This window comes from Tursiops truncatus, chromosome 2 (assembly GCF_011762595.2).
Source record: "Tursiops truncatus isolate mTurTru1 chromosome 2, mTurTru1.mat.Y, whole genome shotgun sequence".
In the NCBI taxonomy this organism is placed as follows: Eukaryota; Metazoa; Chordata; class Mammalia; order Artiodactyla; family Delphinidae; genus Tursiops; species Tursiops truncatus.
Window position 1 is genome coordinate 168,109,300 of NC_047035.1, and position 18,878 is coordinate 168,128,177.

An 18,878-nucleotide genomic window follows, 5' to 3' on the forward strand; every position below is an offset into this window, starting at 1 on the left:
TGAATCAGATGACGTGGGGACAACTTGGGGCCCTGTTGCTCCCAAAGGGAGTTCTCAACTGGATTTTCCAGAAAGTCATCTCACTTCTCCGCTCTGCTTTGCCATTTGGCTTTTGGTCTCTGAATGCTTGGTAAATATCACTATGAACACAGTGCTGCTGGATGGTTTCCTGACTTTCGCACCTCAGTGCTGGTGAAGGTCTGCAGAGGCTGACCTTCTGTGCCCCCAACTCCTGGGACAGAAGCTGTACACTCGGCACTCAATGCACGTTGGCTGAATGATTCGATGTAGCCATGTTAGGATTGAGAGAATTCTACCATCAAAATCGAAGATGACGTTTCATTTATAATGAGAATTTGATTTTGCACATCCTACGGCTGACTTTAGACCTTTTATGCTAAATGAACTGACCACAGATGTTTGCTAAGCACTCCATTAACAACAAAAAAAAAAAGGACCGCAGTCTACTTTATAGAAACAGCAACTCACAGCTATTTGAGGACCAGGGCTGGGGGATACAGTAGCCCTTAAATTTGCAAGAGAGAAAAGGGAAAGATAACCATACCATCTTCTCTCGTTCAGGTATCTCTGCTGGATTCTGGTACCCCCAAGCAGGTGTTTAAAATTCAGCCATCTTGTAGGACTTGGACCCGGTTTGAGAGACTCTGACCTAAACTAGCCACCAGGCGGAACTAGCCACTTCTTTCTTCACATATGCAGAGTATTTTCTACGAACTACGTTTCTGGCACTTTTCACACTGCATTTATTTAGTCGGGAGTTTGTGTTTCTCATCAGAATGTGTACTGTCTTTTGCCTTCAGAGTGCCAAACACCCAACTGGCGCCTGATAGATTTTTCTCAGAATCAACAAAACACTATGTAAGAATTCATTCAAAATGACTAGTATTGATTTCGAGGTCTTTTATCCCCACATAAAGGAAGCATGTGTGGAGTCTGCCCTGCCCGGGTCCGGCACGCCAGTCTTCTCCCCGCAGGGCCCACGCTAGCTCAGGGAGCAGGCTACCTAGAGAACACTGCCCTGGCTCAATCAATCGATATTTACCCAGCATCCTCCGTGTGGAAGGAGTTTAAGGTCGGGCTCACTAGACGAGACACGTTCACAAACCCCCAGCATACAAAGTGGAGAACGATAAGCGCTACAAGAGGGGTACAGACCGTTAGGCAGCGTTTGGCTGGTGAGGGGGGAAGGGGTTTTGGTTAGGGGGCCAGGATAGCATTTTATCAGGGCCCTGGAGGTAGGATTTAGGAGAGAGATGCAGTCGCTGTTTCTGGCATCTGCTGCAACCCCTAAAACTAAGTCTCTGGAGGTCTCTGTGGAGCCGAGAGACTGCCTATGGGGTCAGAGTAGCATTTTGATTTCTGAGATGCTCTCCCGATGCGGAAGCTGTCGATGCTTCGTGTTCTACCTTCTACTGCCAGACGGTTGTTGTTATTTTGGAGCGCTCCTTCCAGATCAAGGAACATGAACTGGCCCAGCTATGCGTCCCTTACAAAGGAGTCAGTTTTATTAGGTGGAGGCCAGCAGCAGAGGCCAAGGTGACTGGTCTCTGCCCCTCCCTGCTCCTCGCACGCTTGCTTTCATGCAAGTTTCTTAGCTGGTTGTCGGTGTGCACTAAGGGGCCACAACGCAACGAACCAATTCCTTAAAAAAAAAAAAAAGAGGGGAGCTTTACGTCCTGAGACATGAAGAAAAGATACAAGGTTGATTAATCTCAAATTTTTACCCTGAAACCTTTTTATTTCTCCCACTTTAGAAATATAATGGCAGGTGGATTACAGCCGTGTAATGATCCACAACTTTGCACTTATATTTAAAAACAGGTTAAAACTCTTTAATTGTATGCTTGAATCTCTTCTTTTTGTTTACTGTCTGGTCGAAGCGAGATCTCTCTGCTTACTGACGATGGCTATGATAGAAACCACCACTATTCCAAATGAGTATCGTTTTAAAAGCTACACTTCCTTTGACAGAATTACTATTTGATACTCGAGTGAGGACAGACAGCTAATACACTAATTTACAGATTCTATTGATTACTGAAGTAATATGATCTTTAAATGATGACATCCAAAGTATGGGGCAGGATTTACGACAGTTGGAGTCACCATTTTAAGAGTTAAGAGTCTGAGTTCCCGCTCTAAGTTTGGATTTCCATGTATGTCTTGCCGAGTTTCAGTACCTCAGCCACTTAGCACAGTTATGCACCAAATGTTGAATTTTCCTACCCAGTGGTGTTTCATCTTACACCCAGTGAAGTTCGGGAGGCAAAAACTGCATGTAGTCATGAGGACTCTTGAAAATGTTCTTGGACCCAGGCCTGTGGACACACTAACCATCTTGCTTCTCTCTGCATTTCAACTGTGGTCTCCCTTTGCTTAGAAGTAGTTGGGGTCAAGGTCTAGTTTGGCTGGGGGGATCCCATAACACCTGGTAGACTACAAGATTTTCCCCTAAGTCTCTCTGAACATATCATGTGACTCCTCTACATAATCTAAAGAAAAAATGTAAAACTATTTTAAGGCAATCATAACAAATTAATCACACAGGGAATATTTCTGATATTGGCTGTTTTATATAAGGTATTGTCAGTAGCAAATTACAGTAAGACACGTAAAAAGCTACATGTGGTCATTGGTTAAAAGAGTAAAAGGAAGTGCGTGAATGTTCATATTGGGCATTAGCCCCAGGTTTTTAATTGCAAACTGGTGAATTATACACAATAGTTCTTACACTTGACTTGCCACCTAGTCAAGTTTCAGACTGGCTCAAGACTGAAACCTACAAGGAAACTATGGATGAAAAGGCAGGATTTGGACTGAAAACACATAACAAAATTTTTAAGAATGTTTAAAAGCTATAAATTCAACCTTTCTGTTCATAGTATTATCATACACAATGATCCTTTTTTCTCACAGTATTTATTTAGCAGTGTACTAGATGTACTTCTACAAAAATGAGCTTTAGCTTATGAAATCAAAAAAAACACACAAAACCCCTTCATAATTGATTGTATTTTGCTCGCAAATGCAATCTGCTTCTGTTTGAGAAAAACTGAAATTGTTCCCTATAACTCAGGTCCCCTCCAGGTAGATTTAGCAAGTATCACCATTACTGTTTATTAAATGCCACTCCAAGATCATGGCCAATAAGCTGGGCGGCCCCAAGAACCCACTGGATTGGAAGGCGGGCCTGCTCTCGCTGGTCCAGCTGGCACAGCTCAAAACAGCGCGGCCTGGGGACGTGGCAGAACCGAGAACCACTGCATCGAGGGGGCAGAGGCCCCATGGTGGGTGGACCCATTTTGTAAAAAGGCAAGTAAAAAATGCTCAGGCAAGAGTTCCATCCAAAAGTAGGCGTGATCTCTAGACTAGCACATACTGGACGTTGAATAGGATGATAATTACAGGAAGTCATTAAAGAGTCAATTCTGGATTATTAAGTCAATTATGGATTTTTATTCGACAAAATTTTGGTAGAACTAAGAATTTCACAGGGGAGAGTTCCCCCGCGGTCCATGGTTAGGACGCGGTGCTTTCACTGCCGGGGCCCTGGGTTTGGTCCTGGTCGGGGAACTAAGATCCCGCAAGCCTCGTGGCATGGCCAAAAAAATAAATGAAAATTAATTAATTCACGAATTAATGAATTTTTAAAAAGACAATACAGTTTGGCTCCTTGAACACGCCTCCATGCACTTGCATAATGAGACACTGTCAAGTCATTCAGGGATGTTTTCAGCATCGTCCTTTCTCAGGTGGTAAATTAATGACTGAGGACTTGGGCTTGATTTATGCTCAAGCTATTTGAGCCGGAATGTTTAACACATAAGACTTCAACCACTGCAGTCTAGCTTCTTGCATCACAACTCCAGTGAAACTGCTCCTCGGAGAAGATGTCCACCACTGAGAGCCAGTCCTTAACCCTCTGGGCAGAGGCCAGCTCCACCTTGACAGCCTGCTAGCCTTACGTCCTACTACCCTGTGATGACTGTTTATGTGTTTTCCTCATATGGTATACTTGAAGGGCGAGGACTACTTCATTTCAGTAGCCCTGGAAAATGGCGCTACGATTAGCGTGTCTTCGCTACTTACTATAGTCCAAGCCCTAGGCTAACGCGCATTACATGGGTTTTCTAATTTAATTCTCATCATCCTATGAAGCGGCCACTTTCATGATCCCCAGTCTGCAGATGCAAAAACTAAGGTTTAGAGAGATTAGGTAACTTGTTTAAGGTTATCCGGCTAATAAGTGGTGAAGCAAGGATGTGAACCCAGGCAGTCCGCACTAGAACTTAAACTCTCAAGCATATGACTGCCTTAACTTCAGTGTGTCGATGAATAAATTAAAAAATCACTTGCTTGATTGATTTGCTTTACCAGGTCCCAGTGGATTACTTTATTTATTGGGCTAAGACGAAATTAAGAAAACAGATTCTGAATTCAGGAGCTATTTATGTGGAAAGCACCAATGCATTTTAAATTATTTATTTTAAGAATGACATACACATTAACAAAATGATCTTAATTTGATGGGTATCCACAGCTGTATCTTCTGATAACTTCTGTGTTGCCTAGGATTACTGGAAGGTATTCATAGTAACGACACCAAATAGAAAAACACTTGCTATGTTTTTTAAAAAACATTTTGAAATATTTTTAAAAAACTGATGTTAGTGTTTCACGGTGGCCAAAGAGCAAGCCCAACAAGAAGCAACAACAAGGAAATAAACCGAAGCCACGTGTATCTGCCCTGAAAAACCAATAAATCCAACCAGGTAGGGAGAAACAGTGACTGCAAAATATTCCCAACTGTCTGGTCTGAGTACTGGCAGAATCCTGGGTTGGGAACTCCTAAAGAAAGAATTAAATATTGTGTTTAAATATGAAATTTGGTTTGGGGTTTCTGCTTTTGCTTCTGTGTCGTTCAGGTTTCAATTTTATTTAATGTGCTAACTTAAAATGGGTCAAGTAATCCGGCCCCCAAAGAGGGGCAGGATTTCTGGCCACTCTCTTTTTAAAAACACTATTAGCTCCTGTGTATTTGTTCCTGTCTATGTACACATAAGTTTACTTAACAAACATGTATATTTACCCCTATAAAGGTACTTAGCTAGGACTGCTAAGGTTTAAAAAAGACCCACTATTTACTGAGTGCTTAAAACATACCAGGTACTATATTCTAAGTGCTTTACATAGATGTCTTCATTTAACTCTTCCAGCCAGCCCCGTCTCTGAGGTTAGCACTATCATCATTCCCATTTTATGGAGAGAAAACTGAGGGAGGCGAGGGTGGGTGCACTTGCTCGGGGTCACGCAGCCGGGCTTGTAGCCTGGGCATCCTGACCTCAGAGGCTGCACCCTTAACCATGAAGGTCTCCCCCAGAGACTTCCAAGTAAACAGCACACACAGCCGTAGTCTAACCTTCCAGGTCTCCTTTGTGTCACAATCGTCTCATCAACAGTTAGTGAGCGGTGGTCACGTTCAAGAACAGGGCTAGAGCAGGGGCCCAAGTCTGGCACTCAGTGGGTGAGGGCACACTCAGCCCTGGTCTGGGAACCAGCTCCACCTTTCTGGCTTTGTGGGCTTGAGCAGGCTGCTTAAGGCCTTTATGCCACCGTCTCCTCATCTATAAATTGAGGATAATACTAGTACCTCGAAGAGTAAGGATGAAATTTGAAAAATTATCTGGCAGAGGATAGCAGACAAACGCTACTGCTACTGCTACTATTAATGCTATTATTATTATTACTTTAAAATTTATTCCCTGCCCTTGAGAAGCCAAGGGGGAAGGAGAGGAAATCACGTAAATAATTACAAACTGGTATAGCAAGTCCTATAAAGGATTGTTGAAATCATACTGGTGCTTTGGGCGGGGGGATGTGTGCACAGTGAGGAATAACAGGGAAAGAACAAGAAAATAGGAGTTAAATTGAGGAGAGCGTTCTGATTAATGCCAAGTCCTAGACCCAGAGTTTTAAAAGGTGATTTTGTATATTGTGCTTAACACAAACGGAGACGTTTGGCCATATGCTGAGTACCTTTTATGTGCCAGGCACCGCAGGAGGATTTCCCTATGCGCTCCAGGTCATTTAGTGCTGACAGCACTCCGAGGTGCTGGGCTGTAGCTGGTTTTGATTAGGGCTCCCTGTTTCTCTGCACGGAGCAGGGATACCCGTCAGGGGTCAGAGGGTTGGCAGTCCACCTGCAGTGATCTACAGCCCCTCACGTTCGTGCCTGTGCCTAGATACACAAGTTTGTATTTGGGTGACTCTAAAAGTCACAGCAAAAAAAGATAATGCATTGTGAACTTTAAACAATTTACAGTAGTTTTTTTTTTTTTTACATTTAAAAAACAGTAAAGCACAGGTTTTATGTGTCCTTTTTTCATTGCTTCCCGCTCTCATCTTTCTCCTGTGCTCCAAACGTCTAATGACCTTTTGAGGACACTCGGCTTCTTTTTACTTCCCATCCAGCACTGAAGGCCTGCTTCTGCTCCGTCCTCCCTGTCTCAGTTAAGGAAATCAGTAGCATCTAGTGACCAACCTCGTTTTCCGGGATAGAAATGCGGGGCTTACTTCTCCTGAGCCACCAGGTCCTCTGTGTGGGCACCCCCGGGGGCCTCTCATTTCTCTGTCCCTGCAGGCTCACTGCTCACGTACAGACGCTCCCCATCTCTTGCCTGGCCGCCTGGAATTACCTTCTTCCTGCTCTCTTTGCCTCTAGTCTCTTCTCTATATTCATCAATCATCCACAGTGCTGTTCCAGATTCCATTCTAAACACAGGTATGATTATTCCTCTACTTGAAATCTGCAATGGCTCCCTAGTGCCCACAAGATAAAAAAGGCCCAAGGGCCTCGGCAGGACACATCAGGGCTTTCACTGTCTGACTCGATCCCATGTTTATATCATCATCTGCTATCAGTGCAGGCCACACAGCTGCTCCAACTACAATGGACCACACGCCCAGTCCTATAACTTTGGACTTAATCGTCCCAACACTGGGTACTTTTCAGAGCCCATCTTCAGATACACAATGCCCATCTTCTTATATATAATCCAGTTATATTACCTTTTCTCCAATTGATTTTATAGAATAATTCCTACAAGATTATGATCTATTTTCTGTTTTCTCCTCTGGACTTCCACCGAAGTTTAAAAGGCTCACGGCTAAGAAATAATAGAAGACTAGAAGGGCACCTCAATGTAGACGCCTTAGCACTGATGGTCTCATCACCTAAAGGGCCAGCCTCACTCATGCCATCAAGACTATCCGGGGACACAATTTCTGATGACGGGACTCACTGTGTGGTCCTCTAGGTGCAGTGACAATTTCCGTGGAATAGATGAATCAAAGGGCATATCAGTTGGATGATGTAAAGATAATATCTGTGTACGCTTTTGCTTTTCTTTAGAAGCATGTTATTCTCCAGTCAAAGACAGTCAGCCCCTAACTGAGTTTACATGGACAATTCTGAACGTGCTTTATTAAATTTAATACCTCTTGTTAGCAAAAACCATCGTGAATAAAAAGCAAATTATTTTTTGGTATTCAAATTACGATACTGGTATTGGTAAAGATAAGAAAAATTCTATTCTATTTCACTAATGTACATAAAGCCTTTAACAGACCTTTCTCAAGTTATCTCTGAAGTACATTTAGACCTTAAAAATTTTTTAAAAAGGAGCAAGTTCAGTTATTCGCATTAGATCGACTCACGCAGGAGACGATTTTCGCAACTCAAATGACTGCTCCTGATACAGTAATGCCTATCACAGAAAAGAAGGCCTAAAAAATTCAAGAAAAATGTAAAAGTATTATGAAAACTGCTTCAGACTGAATGTACTTTGTGTTGTGGAATCATTTACCTCTGCTTCCAAACGTGTGGTCCACGTGGGCTTTGAAACCAGGGCCTCGGCTGCAGTAACAATGGGGTAGGATTAAATGAGCCAGCTGGTCCAGGGTAGAATGCTGTCGTCATTAATGATTTTTTAAAACTAGGTTTTTAGTCTAGAAGAACTTCTTAACAATTGTGTGTGTGTTCGTGGGTAAAGAAACAAATAAACAGGAACCCCTCACGCCAAGGACTGGATAAAAGGTCAAATGATTTTCTAGTCTAACCAAGTCACGAGATGATTCTTTTTGTTGCCTCCCTTTTATAAAGACCTGTGCTAGCAGACCGTCTTTCTGCAGCTTGAAAGGAACAGCTGATTGAAAATAGCAATTTATTTCTTATTTAAAGTTGAAGAGGTGAGGCCAAACTCTCATCCTATATAGGCCTGTGGGCGTTCTCGGCGGGATTCTCATCCTATGCCATCTGGTAATAATGGCTCACCCATCCTTGTTTATTTTAGGAACTCTCCCAACGAGTTGGGGTTCACGGCATCAGTGTACTCAGATCAAGGTACTGCAAGGAGGGTACGCCGTGGCCGATAGAGCACATTACTGAAGAAGTTCGTTTATGGCCGTGTGACTACAAAATGGTAAGTCAGACGAATGTCTCAGATGTCATTCAGCATCTTGGGCTGCGACGACCTTCTAGCGATGATATTTAAATAGAAAAACCTTTGCAGACTGTTAACCTATCATTACACAGACTCAGTGGCACGGCACTGCGACTTACTTAGCAGTGTGGCTTGCATCTATAAAACAGAAGTAGCACCACTGCTCTTTTTTTTATTATTAGTTTGCGTTTCTAGAAAGGTGTGACCTTACCTGTAAGGTTCTGTTCATTTATGCGCATCTAGAAAGGATTCAATTATGTTCTTTTAGCTCACTACGCTGAGGAAATTGAAAACGGCTGCTTCAAAGTTAAAAATGTTAATGAAATTAGTGAGCAGAACTTCATCATCCCTCTCCTTTCGGAGAGAATGCAAGCATGTTTAAGGAAATAAGGCCTAAGATTTTCAGAAGAGAAAATCCTGGGCAAGGGAATTACTAAGAGTTTTCCTTTCCTCTTTCCCACGTGTATTCTGCAAGTTTTCCTGGTTTTCTTGGGCAGAACTAGTTAAGGGCAAAGTTACACATTAGCGTCAGCAGCCAGAAAACATCAACTTACATCAGAGGCTGGTGATTCGAGTACGATGCCAAATCCTAGGATGTGGTTCTCCCTGGGGGAGGTGTGCTCGGCCGAGGGGAGACTGGGATTCTCGGGGGCCGCCACCGCCTTCTTCTCGGCTTCTAACGCACTGGGCTTCTGTTTCACAGTGAGAGGTTCCACAGTCTTCAGGGGCACTTTTTTCTTTTTATTTCTCTTGCGCGAGACGGCAGTTCGCTGGGAGCAGATGAGGGAAATTGGGGGTTGTTGTCTGTTCTGGGTTCCAACTGTGAACAACAAACAAAAATATGGTACAGGCACTTGTCTCTAACTCAGGAGTATGTACTTGCTTCATAAACTGCGGCTGAAGTGGGTTCACTCAAGGACGAGGCACACTGAAATCAACCTCACGCTGGACCTGAAGATAACCAAATGCAGCCTTAAAGGTCTACAGGCAGAAAAACCCAAGAGAATACTCTGCTCCAAATGCTGGTGGGTAATCGACAGGAGGAAGGGATGATGAGCTCTGAAAAAACACTGAAGCATGACTTTACGCATCCCATGACACTCTTGTATAACTGAGAACTCCGGAAATTACATTGCGGTGTGGATGTTCATGCTTTCTGGCAAGCCAGTCTCAGGAATATTCCAGTTGTCACTTGAGGTTAAACTGATCAGTAGCCAGCAACCTGCAGGTGCCAAAACTGACAAAGGCTGAGCAAGGACGGTCACTGGGGCAAAGCTGATCAAAAGCGTCATTCAGGAATGACCAGTAAGCATGTGGGCCAGGCCTGCTGGTCAATTTCAGGTCCAGTTACTCCGGCCTCACACACCAGCTATGTCCACACACTGCTCTCCTGGGTTCCGACCAGGCTGCTCCTCTCTGCCTCAGTTTCATGTAGCTGAAAAAGAGGAAGGCTATAATTCTGTACGAGGAGAGCCAATCAGTAAGACCCAGAAGCAGTCTGAGTTCCAAAGACGAAAAGCACCCATCAAGTACTGGGTGCTGATGCTGCCTAGGTACTTAAGGGAACCAAGGACGCTAATTACAGTTCTCATTGGTGCCCTTCGAGAAGTAACGTTTAGTAACCATTTAAAAATACTCTGGGGGCTTCCCTGGTGGTACAGTGGTTAGGAATCCACCTGCCAATGCAGGGGACACAGGTTCCAGCCCTGGTCTGGGAAGATCCCCCATGCCACGGAGCAACTAAGCCCGTGTGCCACAACTACTGAGCCTGCGCTCTAGAGCCCGTGAGCCACAACTACTGAAGCCCGAGTGCTGCAACTACTGAAGCCCTCGAGCTGCAGGGCCTGCGTGCCGCAACTACTGAAGCCCGCGCACCTAGAGCCCGTGCTCCGCAACAAGAGAAGCCACCGCAATGAGAAGCACGCGCACCGCAACGAAGAGGAGCCCCCGCTCACCGCAGCTAGAGAAAGCTCGCGCGCAGCAACGAAGACCCAACGCAGCCAAATACATACCTAAATAAATAAATAAATAAAAATACTCTGATGCAAAGTTTAGTAGGAAAATATGGCATTACTACTTAAATCTTCATGTGTTAATATGGTTTGATAAATACAACCACAGGACATAGCTGCTTTTTTTTTTTTTTTTTTTTTACAGAAGTACACCTCTAAAAATAAGCAAATGAAAATCTAAAGATCTTCACATGCACATCATATGGATCCTTTCCTATCAGGTGGTAAATAAAGAATATTTGTACTCTGAACTTGATATCTGCATCTCTAGGCTGGACAGAAATTTATAAATAAGTATTAGAAACAAACTACTTGCACTGTAAAATGAGCAGAGAAGTTTTTGGACCGCCCATGCAGTAATTAGTCTAGCTCACCGGTTCTCAACCTCGGCTACACGTTAGAATCACCCTGGAGCTTTAAAAAAAAAAAAAGCCAGTGCCTCAGCCTCACCCCAGATTAATTTGAATTGGAATTTCCAGGGGTGATGCCTGGGCATCAGGATTTTTTTAAAGCTCCTCAAGTGATCCTACTATGCAAGCCGGACAGGAACTTTTCTCTGTTTGGTCCAGATTTTCACCCGAGGCGGCTGGGTCTCCATCCCGAAAGTCAGATGGACAACCGAAGCAATTATCTACGGTCTAGGACTCCAGCCTCACTTTCCAAAATTAAAAGCAAAATGATTTAAGTTTAAAGAACACAGGTACTGTCTAAGTTTTTCTCCTCCTTCCGCAAGTCTGGACAGAGCGAGCCGTAGTCTGTTGTATCCAGATCTTATCGCTTGATCTTAATCCTGGCTTTCTCCCTGAAGTAAAGGTGAAACTTTCTAAATAGAATTTAAATCTACGTTTTATAGGCAATCAACCTTAAGTAAATCTACGCACTCAACACAAATTCTTAAGTTTAAGGAAAGGAGAGTAATTTATTCAGTTTATCCTTTGGGTTCTCCTACAGCTTTGGAGTCGCTTACCACCCTAATCTGCAGAGGTTCAGAAAAGAAAACAGGGTGACATAGCGGCATTTACTTAATAGATCCTAAAAAGGCTTCAGTCAAGGATTTAAAGGGTTGCAATTTGTAGTTTGCCATTTCAGGAGTAAGGAGCTTAAGTAACAAAATAAATCACTACAGTTTCCTACGCACATTTTCTTAAGTGCTAACAAATTCTTCCATTGAGGAAAGAATCTGTACCGGATGAAGTAACCTTTTTTCCTGAGCTCCTCATTTAGCAGATGTTAGCCTTTACCAGGTTAATAAGAACACAGATTATCCTGGTGGAACAAGGTGAGTTAAATGCTTACTGGCCTGACCAAAATGCTTATTTTTTTTTCCTTTGGGATAAGACCAAATCCAGCACATAAAATTAGATGTCGCTTCTCAGAAAGCCTTTGGCCCATTTTACTTTCACGTGATCTTGGGTGACTGATACGTTTTAGTATGAAGCTTTTTACATCAAACCACATCATTGAATATTAAAATTTTACTAGAATTCACTAAACGGCACCAGGTACAGTTTCTGAACAGTGACCTTTCTGAATACCTTTACAGAGAAAAGGGGGTTAGGGAGGATAGTCATAAAAGACAGTGCTATCTTCCTGCTCAAGGAGCAGCTTTTCCTGACAAGGGGGAGGGCTTAATAAAATGATTTGTTACTTTCTGTACCTGTCACACAAATGTCCTTTTGTTCTCCCCTAATTGTGGAGACTAGAAAACACATCCACTATAATAAGGACCTAGACTTCTAGACCTCTATGAAATGCTACAGGTCTTCATAACAAACGCTAACGAAATAGCTGAGGCTCGGATCATGCCTTACAGAGTTCATTTCCATTTACTATCTCATTCCATTTTCACAACAACCCTGTGAGTTAGATATTAATACTCCAGTTACAGATGAGAAATCTGAGGTTCAGAGAAGCTAAACAAGCTAGGACAGGAGAAACTGGGACTCTGACCCCAAACTGCAAGTTCACTGCTCTTCTGTTCTTCAACTTGTCCAACAGGGGCGAGAACAAAAAAAGTGTCGTGTAAATAAAAAGACAAAACAGGAGGTGTCTCTGAGTTTCTCTGACCTGAATGTTAAGGAGAAAAGCCACAGGCAGGGCCCGAGGGCCAACGTTTCTTGTCAGCTGATGCTCTGGAATCTTCACCGGCGGAGCCCACGCTTCCTAAGGGCTCCTTCGTGCGCACAAAAATGCGTGGCTCCCCACCTGTCGCACGGAGCCCAGTGCAGGGGGCGCGCGCGCGCGTGTGTGTGTGTGGAACTCGTGCAGGAGTGGGAGTGTGTGAGACGCATGCAGCCCCCAAACCAAGCCCCTCAGGAGGGAAGATGAGCCGTTCTCACCTCCTTCCCTGACGTGAACCTCCTTGTTGATTCCCATTAGGAAAATGAGCCTGAGCAGCTCTGCCCACTTTCGGGTATAATTGTTTCAAAGTTTAATTAGCTGACATTTGTGAAGTGTGGGGAGTCGGGGTGAAGTATCCGGAGCACATGTACCAGCCATAAAGCATTCGTTAGAGTTGCTAATGGGAAGATGGGTTGTAGAAAAAGTGGAGAAAATGGCTAATTGAAGAAGCATGGCATCCAGTATACTCCAGTAAAAATGTTTTTTACAAAAACTAAAAAGATAGCAAGGAGGGAAGCAGAGAGTAATCAAAGCACCATGAACATCCTGACTGGAGATGTCACGCATGCATTCAAAACCCGAGGCCTCCATCCGAGGCCTGATCTCCGTACCTGCCTGAATCTGCATCAGTTTCCGCATGGCCTTGAGCTCCTGGAGAATGGCCTGCAACGTCGACTGGCAGTTACAAGTACAGCAGTTTGATCCAACTGACGAATTCACCACTGGAAGTTCTCCTGAGCACGAAAGAAAAGAATGACGGACACCAGGCAACAGCAAGATTATAAACAGTCAAAAAAAAAGGAAGGGACCGTGACAGGCTTCTGAAGCCCGTGCAGTTAACTGTGAAGTCGTGCCTGAGGAACATGTACCCAGTAATTTGGACAGCCTAAATTTTGGGGTCTGACTTCGTCTAATTATCCAGGCTTCTCTACTGTCAGGTGCGTGCTGTGTCTCGGGTGGCAGAGCCTGCGTGAACGGACACACACAATTCACTGTCACGGCAGGCCTCCCTACTGACACCCCAGTTCATCTCAGAAAACAATTCCAGAAAAATTCACTAGAAACACGCTCATGCTATTGCACAAAAAACTAGCTCTGAGAACAGTGTTACCAAAAAAAACAAAACCTGGTAGTTGGATATGTCCTGAGGGTTCATATTAAGAATTAAATGTGTCTGTTTAAAAAATAGTTTTATCATTAATCATGTTATTCCAAAAATTAAGAACGGTCAACACATTAAACTTTCACTCTGGGTGTGGTATGTCTGGGATGGAGAAAGCGGGGGCAGGAGGGTCTGGGAGGATCCATTTGAACTTGAGGGTTTAGAGGGTGCTGGGGTGTTAGATTTTCTCCAGCTACATAAAGGAGATCCTTCTACATCTTTTTTCCGTTCCCATTTCTTTAATTTCACTTTAGTCTCTTTCCCACTGTTTAAATTTAGTATCTTTTCCTTCATGAAACTATCCTGTTTCCCTTACATGTAAACAAATATCTTCCTATTATCCCTGTAATAAAACGGGACATTTGGAAAAACACGCTTTCAGCGCAGTTCTCCCAGTCTCAGTATCCAACCCTGCTACCTTTAAGTGGAGCAGGGTAAGAGACTGCTATCGCTTCGGTTTTTTCACAGGTGGAAGAGGGAAGTTCTAAGGTTTTGGCCCAGTGATATCCTTTAGTATACATTAAACGTAATTTACATCCCGCAATATGCATTATTTGTGGATATACTTAATCTTTGGAACAGCGTAATTATTTACATTCAGAGTTGTAGCACATTGAGATGTTACAACTTTAAAAGTGCAGATAATTCCAACGAGACGCCAAAGGCATTCCTATCGAAACTATGCAAGCAATCAACACAAAAAGATCTATTTTTAAACGAATATGGGGGAATTCATGTTTTCAACTTTTACCATTACTAATATTTTCCAAAGTAAATCCACTATCCTTGTTGTATCCTGGAAAACAGAACATTGTTCACCCGACGCTCATTGATGCGGGGCTTACTAACTTCATACATACCTAAGGCTATTTTAGTTCTCTCATCGTTTCTCCCATGGCAGTAGAGTTAGGAGGACGTTGTAGAATATTCCTAGTCACTATTCCAAGTCTATCTTTATCATTTTTAGAGGACAAAACCAACCCTTTTCAGCTTGTTATAAATCATTTTCTAATTTTGAAGAGAACTGCCCTTTTATTTTTATGAAGGAGCCTTAAAAGAGCCATCTCCTTCTAACCTGGAAGCATGCCAGCATGTGAATCTGATATTGGCTTATGTAAAATTAAGAGAGAGAGAAGACACCCATACATCTTTTGGGGTCCCTCCCTGTCTCATCAGCAGTGGCTCAGAATGGCTCTTCATACCTCTGAACTGGTTCTTGCAAATTGTGTTTAAAAAGAAAAATAAAATCACAGTAGTTCTCTTTTTCTTGAAGGATGATGTATGGGAAAAAAAAAATCCTTAACTTTTCAAGGAAACTGAAAACGCAGTCTTCCTTTCTTCTTGTTCTCTGTGTGAAAACTACAGTTCTGCACATCTGTACGTAATTTATAGAACGAGTAACATCTCATGTCACTGGAGGGAAAATTAACGTGAATGGAGAAATCATCAAGTTTTTCCTTATGCTTTGGAAAAAAATTTGCCATTTGATTTTTTTTTCTTAACAATTAGGAATTTAAAATAGATAACTAATAAGAACCTACTGTCTAGCACAGGGAACTCTACTCAATACTCTGTGGTGACCTATATGGGAAAAGAAACTAAAACAGAGGGGATATATATGTATGTGTATAGCTGATTCGCTTTGCTGTATACCTGAAACTAACACAACATTATAAATCACCTAGACTCCAATAAAAATTACTAAAAAAAAATTAGGAATTTAAATTAAGGAAATTTTACTTTAAAGGAATAATTTTCAACCTGAATGAAGCAGGTTGTAAAATATGGCTCAACAGGTTCAGTAGCTTGAATGTGAGGTTGAAGTGAAGGTGTCACCTGGGGGCGGGGTCATCAGTCCTGCCTTTATCTGAGTCTTCCGATAATGAAGAAAGCACAAGCCTAGGCCAGGGGACGTATTAATACACTGCGTGACCAGGAAGCTTCTTTAAATGACAGAGCGGGAGGAGCTCTTTCTGCCCTAACTGTTCAGTCTTTTGTGACAATAGTATCGTTATCTCTGCAAATGATGGCTTTAAACCTCTTAAAGGGCTAAAATCTCTACCAAGAAACTATCCCTTCTAATGGAGAACCCCCAGGTTTTCCTGCGTCTCAATTCTGGTTTTTGATGCTCTTCAACTTCTTCCTTTATGTCTTCCCGGTCTTTTAAGATAACTCAGCTAAGGCGGGTGGGCTATTAAGGGAGGGTTTAATATGTTGAACTCAAAGAACATGCTGAATATTTAGACAGAAAACACGTTGGGGCAACGGCCCCGGAAGCGTTGTGGGCATCTGATGACAGCCATACCATTGGAGCTCCCGGCGGCGTGGGACTGGCTCTGGAAGGTTCTGGAGCGGGTACCATACTGCCCTGAGAACCGCCCGCTCTGGGCTGGTAGCTCGTTCCATGCACCCCGGGAAGACGGGTGCAGGCTCGGTAGGGCCTCCACAGGGTTCAAACGCGGAGGCCACATCGAATCCAGATCCTGGGGTTCTTCTTTCAACTTCTCCCCCTCCTTGCCCACACGCTGGTAGATCCTCCCAGCGCTGTCATTCAGTAATCTTCTCATTCCTGTAATTTGTTTTTTAATTTCCATGCTTTCGTCTCCTAATGGAAATGGGGCCAGAGATATCACTGTAAATTAGCGAAAGAAAAAATAATCCACCACCAAACCAAACCAAAACCAAAACAAAACAAAGGCCACCCCTTCTTCCTTCTTTGGAAATGGGAATGATTACTGACTCCAGATGCAAGCCTCTCTTTTAAGAATCTTCCTTCCTCACAGGATTTTTTTTTTCTTTTTTGAACCAAAGTATCTGTATTGCACTGAGGGTACTTAATAAATATTACTTAAACATGATTCAAATTATACAGCTATAAAATATTTTCTATAAATAATAACATTAGAGGATGCCTAGATGTAGTAGGAGCTATTTCAAACATACTATCCTCTTAAATTGTCATCAGCCAGGATCTTTACAAAGATTAAGAGAAGTAGTTTTTTTTTTTTCTCTCTAATCTGGGTGTTAAAATAAAAGTCTAATGCCAGGGTATGTATACACACTCATACAGTCACTCTACTAAATGCCTGCGATTTCAACTACAAGAAAAGGAAAAGGCCCACAGAAAGTATCTATTAGGAAAAACACAGCTCTTGCAGATAAATCTGGCACATTTAATACAATCATGTTTTAATGCACTCAGCATCACATTAGCCAGGTTTCTCTGTAGCACTAACTGCACAATGAATGTAGGTATTTTGTGTTGTCTAGTTAGATATTTAGCTAATTAATATATGAAGACATTACTGAATATAAGGCAACTTTTATATACTGTTTTCAAATAAGTATCTTCAATTTTTAAAATAATAAAAATATTAACTGTCCACCATCTAACATGAGCAAACACAGAAGGAACACAGGTTTCCAAATTGACAGTTCTGCTCTGTGTGGGCATGTGCTTGAGAGGAGAAATATTTTAATTTGTAATAAAACTCTTTTCACTTCAAACACCTGCGACAATGACAATATAGAAACAATAAATCACGTTCCAGATTTTATGAGAAGGAATGACCAAGCACAATTTAAGTCATGCAGAGTCAGCAGAATTTACAAGTTTCTCAAGATGTCTGGGGAACAGGGTGTGTCTGGAAGAGGTCCCAGAGGAATTCTGAAAGATCAATCTGTATGCCAGTGTGGTTGGTGTTAGTTTCAGCATCCAAAGCTAAACCTTCCTGGCTAGGTCAGCGGCGCAGTTTCGGCAAGAAGGAGCTTCCTGCCTGCAGGGTTTTTGTTCTTGGTCTTCTAGATCAAGGACGTTGCACATGCGTCCACCTGCAGCACGCTGATCTTAGCTGGCACTGGCCGGTGGCTGCCACTGCCCTCCCTCCTGGATCCCTGGCGAGAGCTGCACCGGCCAAGCCAGATGAAGACAGGCGCACGGCCTGGCTCCTGGGTCAGTGCCTGCAGCACATGAATCGTGACACATCACAGCAAAAGGGATGCTCTCTTTCCAAAGGCTCCACCTCTGCTGCGGGGACTGAATTCTATGATAAAGTGCTGTCTTGGGCGGGGAAAGAAGTCATGAGGATCCTGGAACTTTCTAAGAGCAAATCTGCTTTGTCATGACCTTAGTTTCACAGCCCTAGAAGTTGTAGCTCTGAAAATTACAAGACTGAAGCTACAGTGTGAATTCTGCACACTTGGTCTTTTCACGTGGAAGTCCAGGTTCCTCGGTGGAGGAAGGAAGGCGCAAGCATCAAGGGGGATCCTGGCTGTGGGCTGACGTTTAGAAACGCTTCTTCTAAAATCAAAACTAAAAGCAAACCACAACAACAGATCAGGACCTGGGACCGAGGAGGAAGGAAACGGGTCTGTGAAGGAGGGCAGCGGAGCTGGCTGACGTCCCGAGAAGACAGCGCACGGTCCGTCTGACTGCGGGGCATCCGAAAGCACGGAACGTAGAAGAGTGCAACAACTGCCCAAGTCAAGGAGAGGAAAGTTGAGAGATGTGGGGAAGGCTGGAAACGGGCTGGTTGCGGGGAGCTTCTTAGAGAACACACGCTGGGCGTCCCCAGGGGACAATGGGTAACTGAACTGTCCTTCCTTTAGCCAGAGAAGTCGGGAGCAGCCCTGACCATACCGCCTGGGGAAAGAGCTCCTGGAACCGGATCACAGGCTGGCTGGCGATGATGCGCTCTGCAGAGAGGGGGAGAGTATCCTCGCACAAGCACATTTGGGAGGGATGGAGCAGAGGGCCGGGGGCCGGGGAGACTTGAAGACTGAAGGTGTGGACAACAGAAAAAGCCGAGCTGCCTGCACGCACTGGGATGGAATGGGTGCGGACTGCAGGCAAGCAGGGGCACCGCAGAGGCTCAGACCACAGACGCAGGTGTGTGGGTCAGGGGACAGGCCGGGGCTGGTGCTCCCCAGACCTGGACTCGCTTCCCAACTACGCTGACCTGCTACTTGATACAAGACAAGTCACCTGCCTTTCTCTACTTCAGCTTCCTGAACCGTAAAATGAATTCTGAACCAGACCTTGCTGGGCATAACCTAGGGAGA

General features: G+C 43.6%; 1 protein-coding gene across 14 annotated transcripts in view; it reads right to left on the reverse strand.

The window, feature by feature from the left end:
- Window positions 1–18,878, reverse strand: part of BEND7 (BEN domain containing 7) — a 77,928-nt gene that overhangs the window by 36,102 nt on the left and 22,948 nt on the right. For all 14 annotated transcript variants that reach the window (XM_073801665.1, XM_073801664.1, XM_073801661.1 and 11 more), the window contains 3 exons: window positions 16,123–16,422; window positions 13,267–13,389; window positions 9,077–9,342 (listed from right to left, as the gene is read on the reverse strand). In XM_073801665.1, the coding sequence (XP_073657766.1) occupies window positions 9,077–9,342; window positions 13,267–13,389; window positions 16,123–16,422 (689 nt within the window). The remainder of the gene's footprint in view (window positions 1–9,076; window positions 9,343–13,266; window positions 13,390–16,122; window positions 16,423–18,878) is intronic.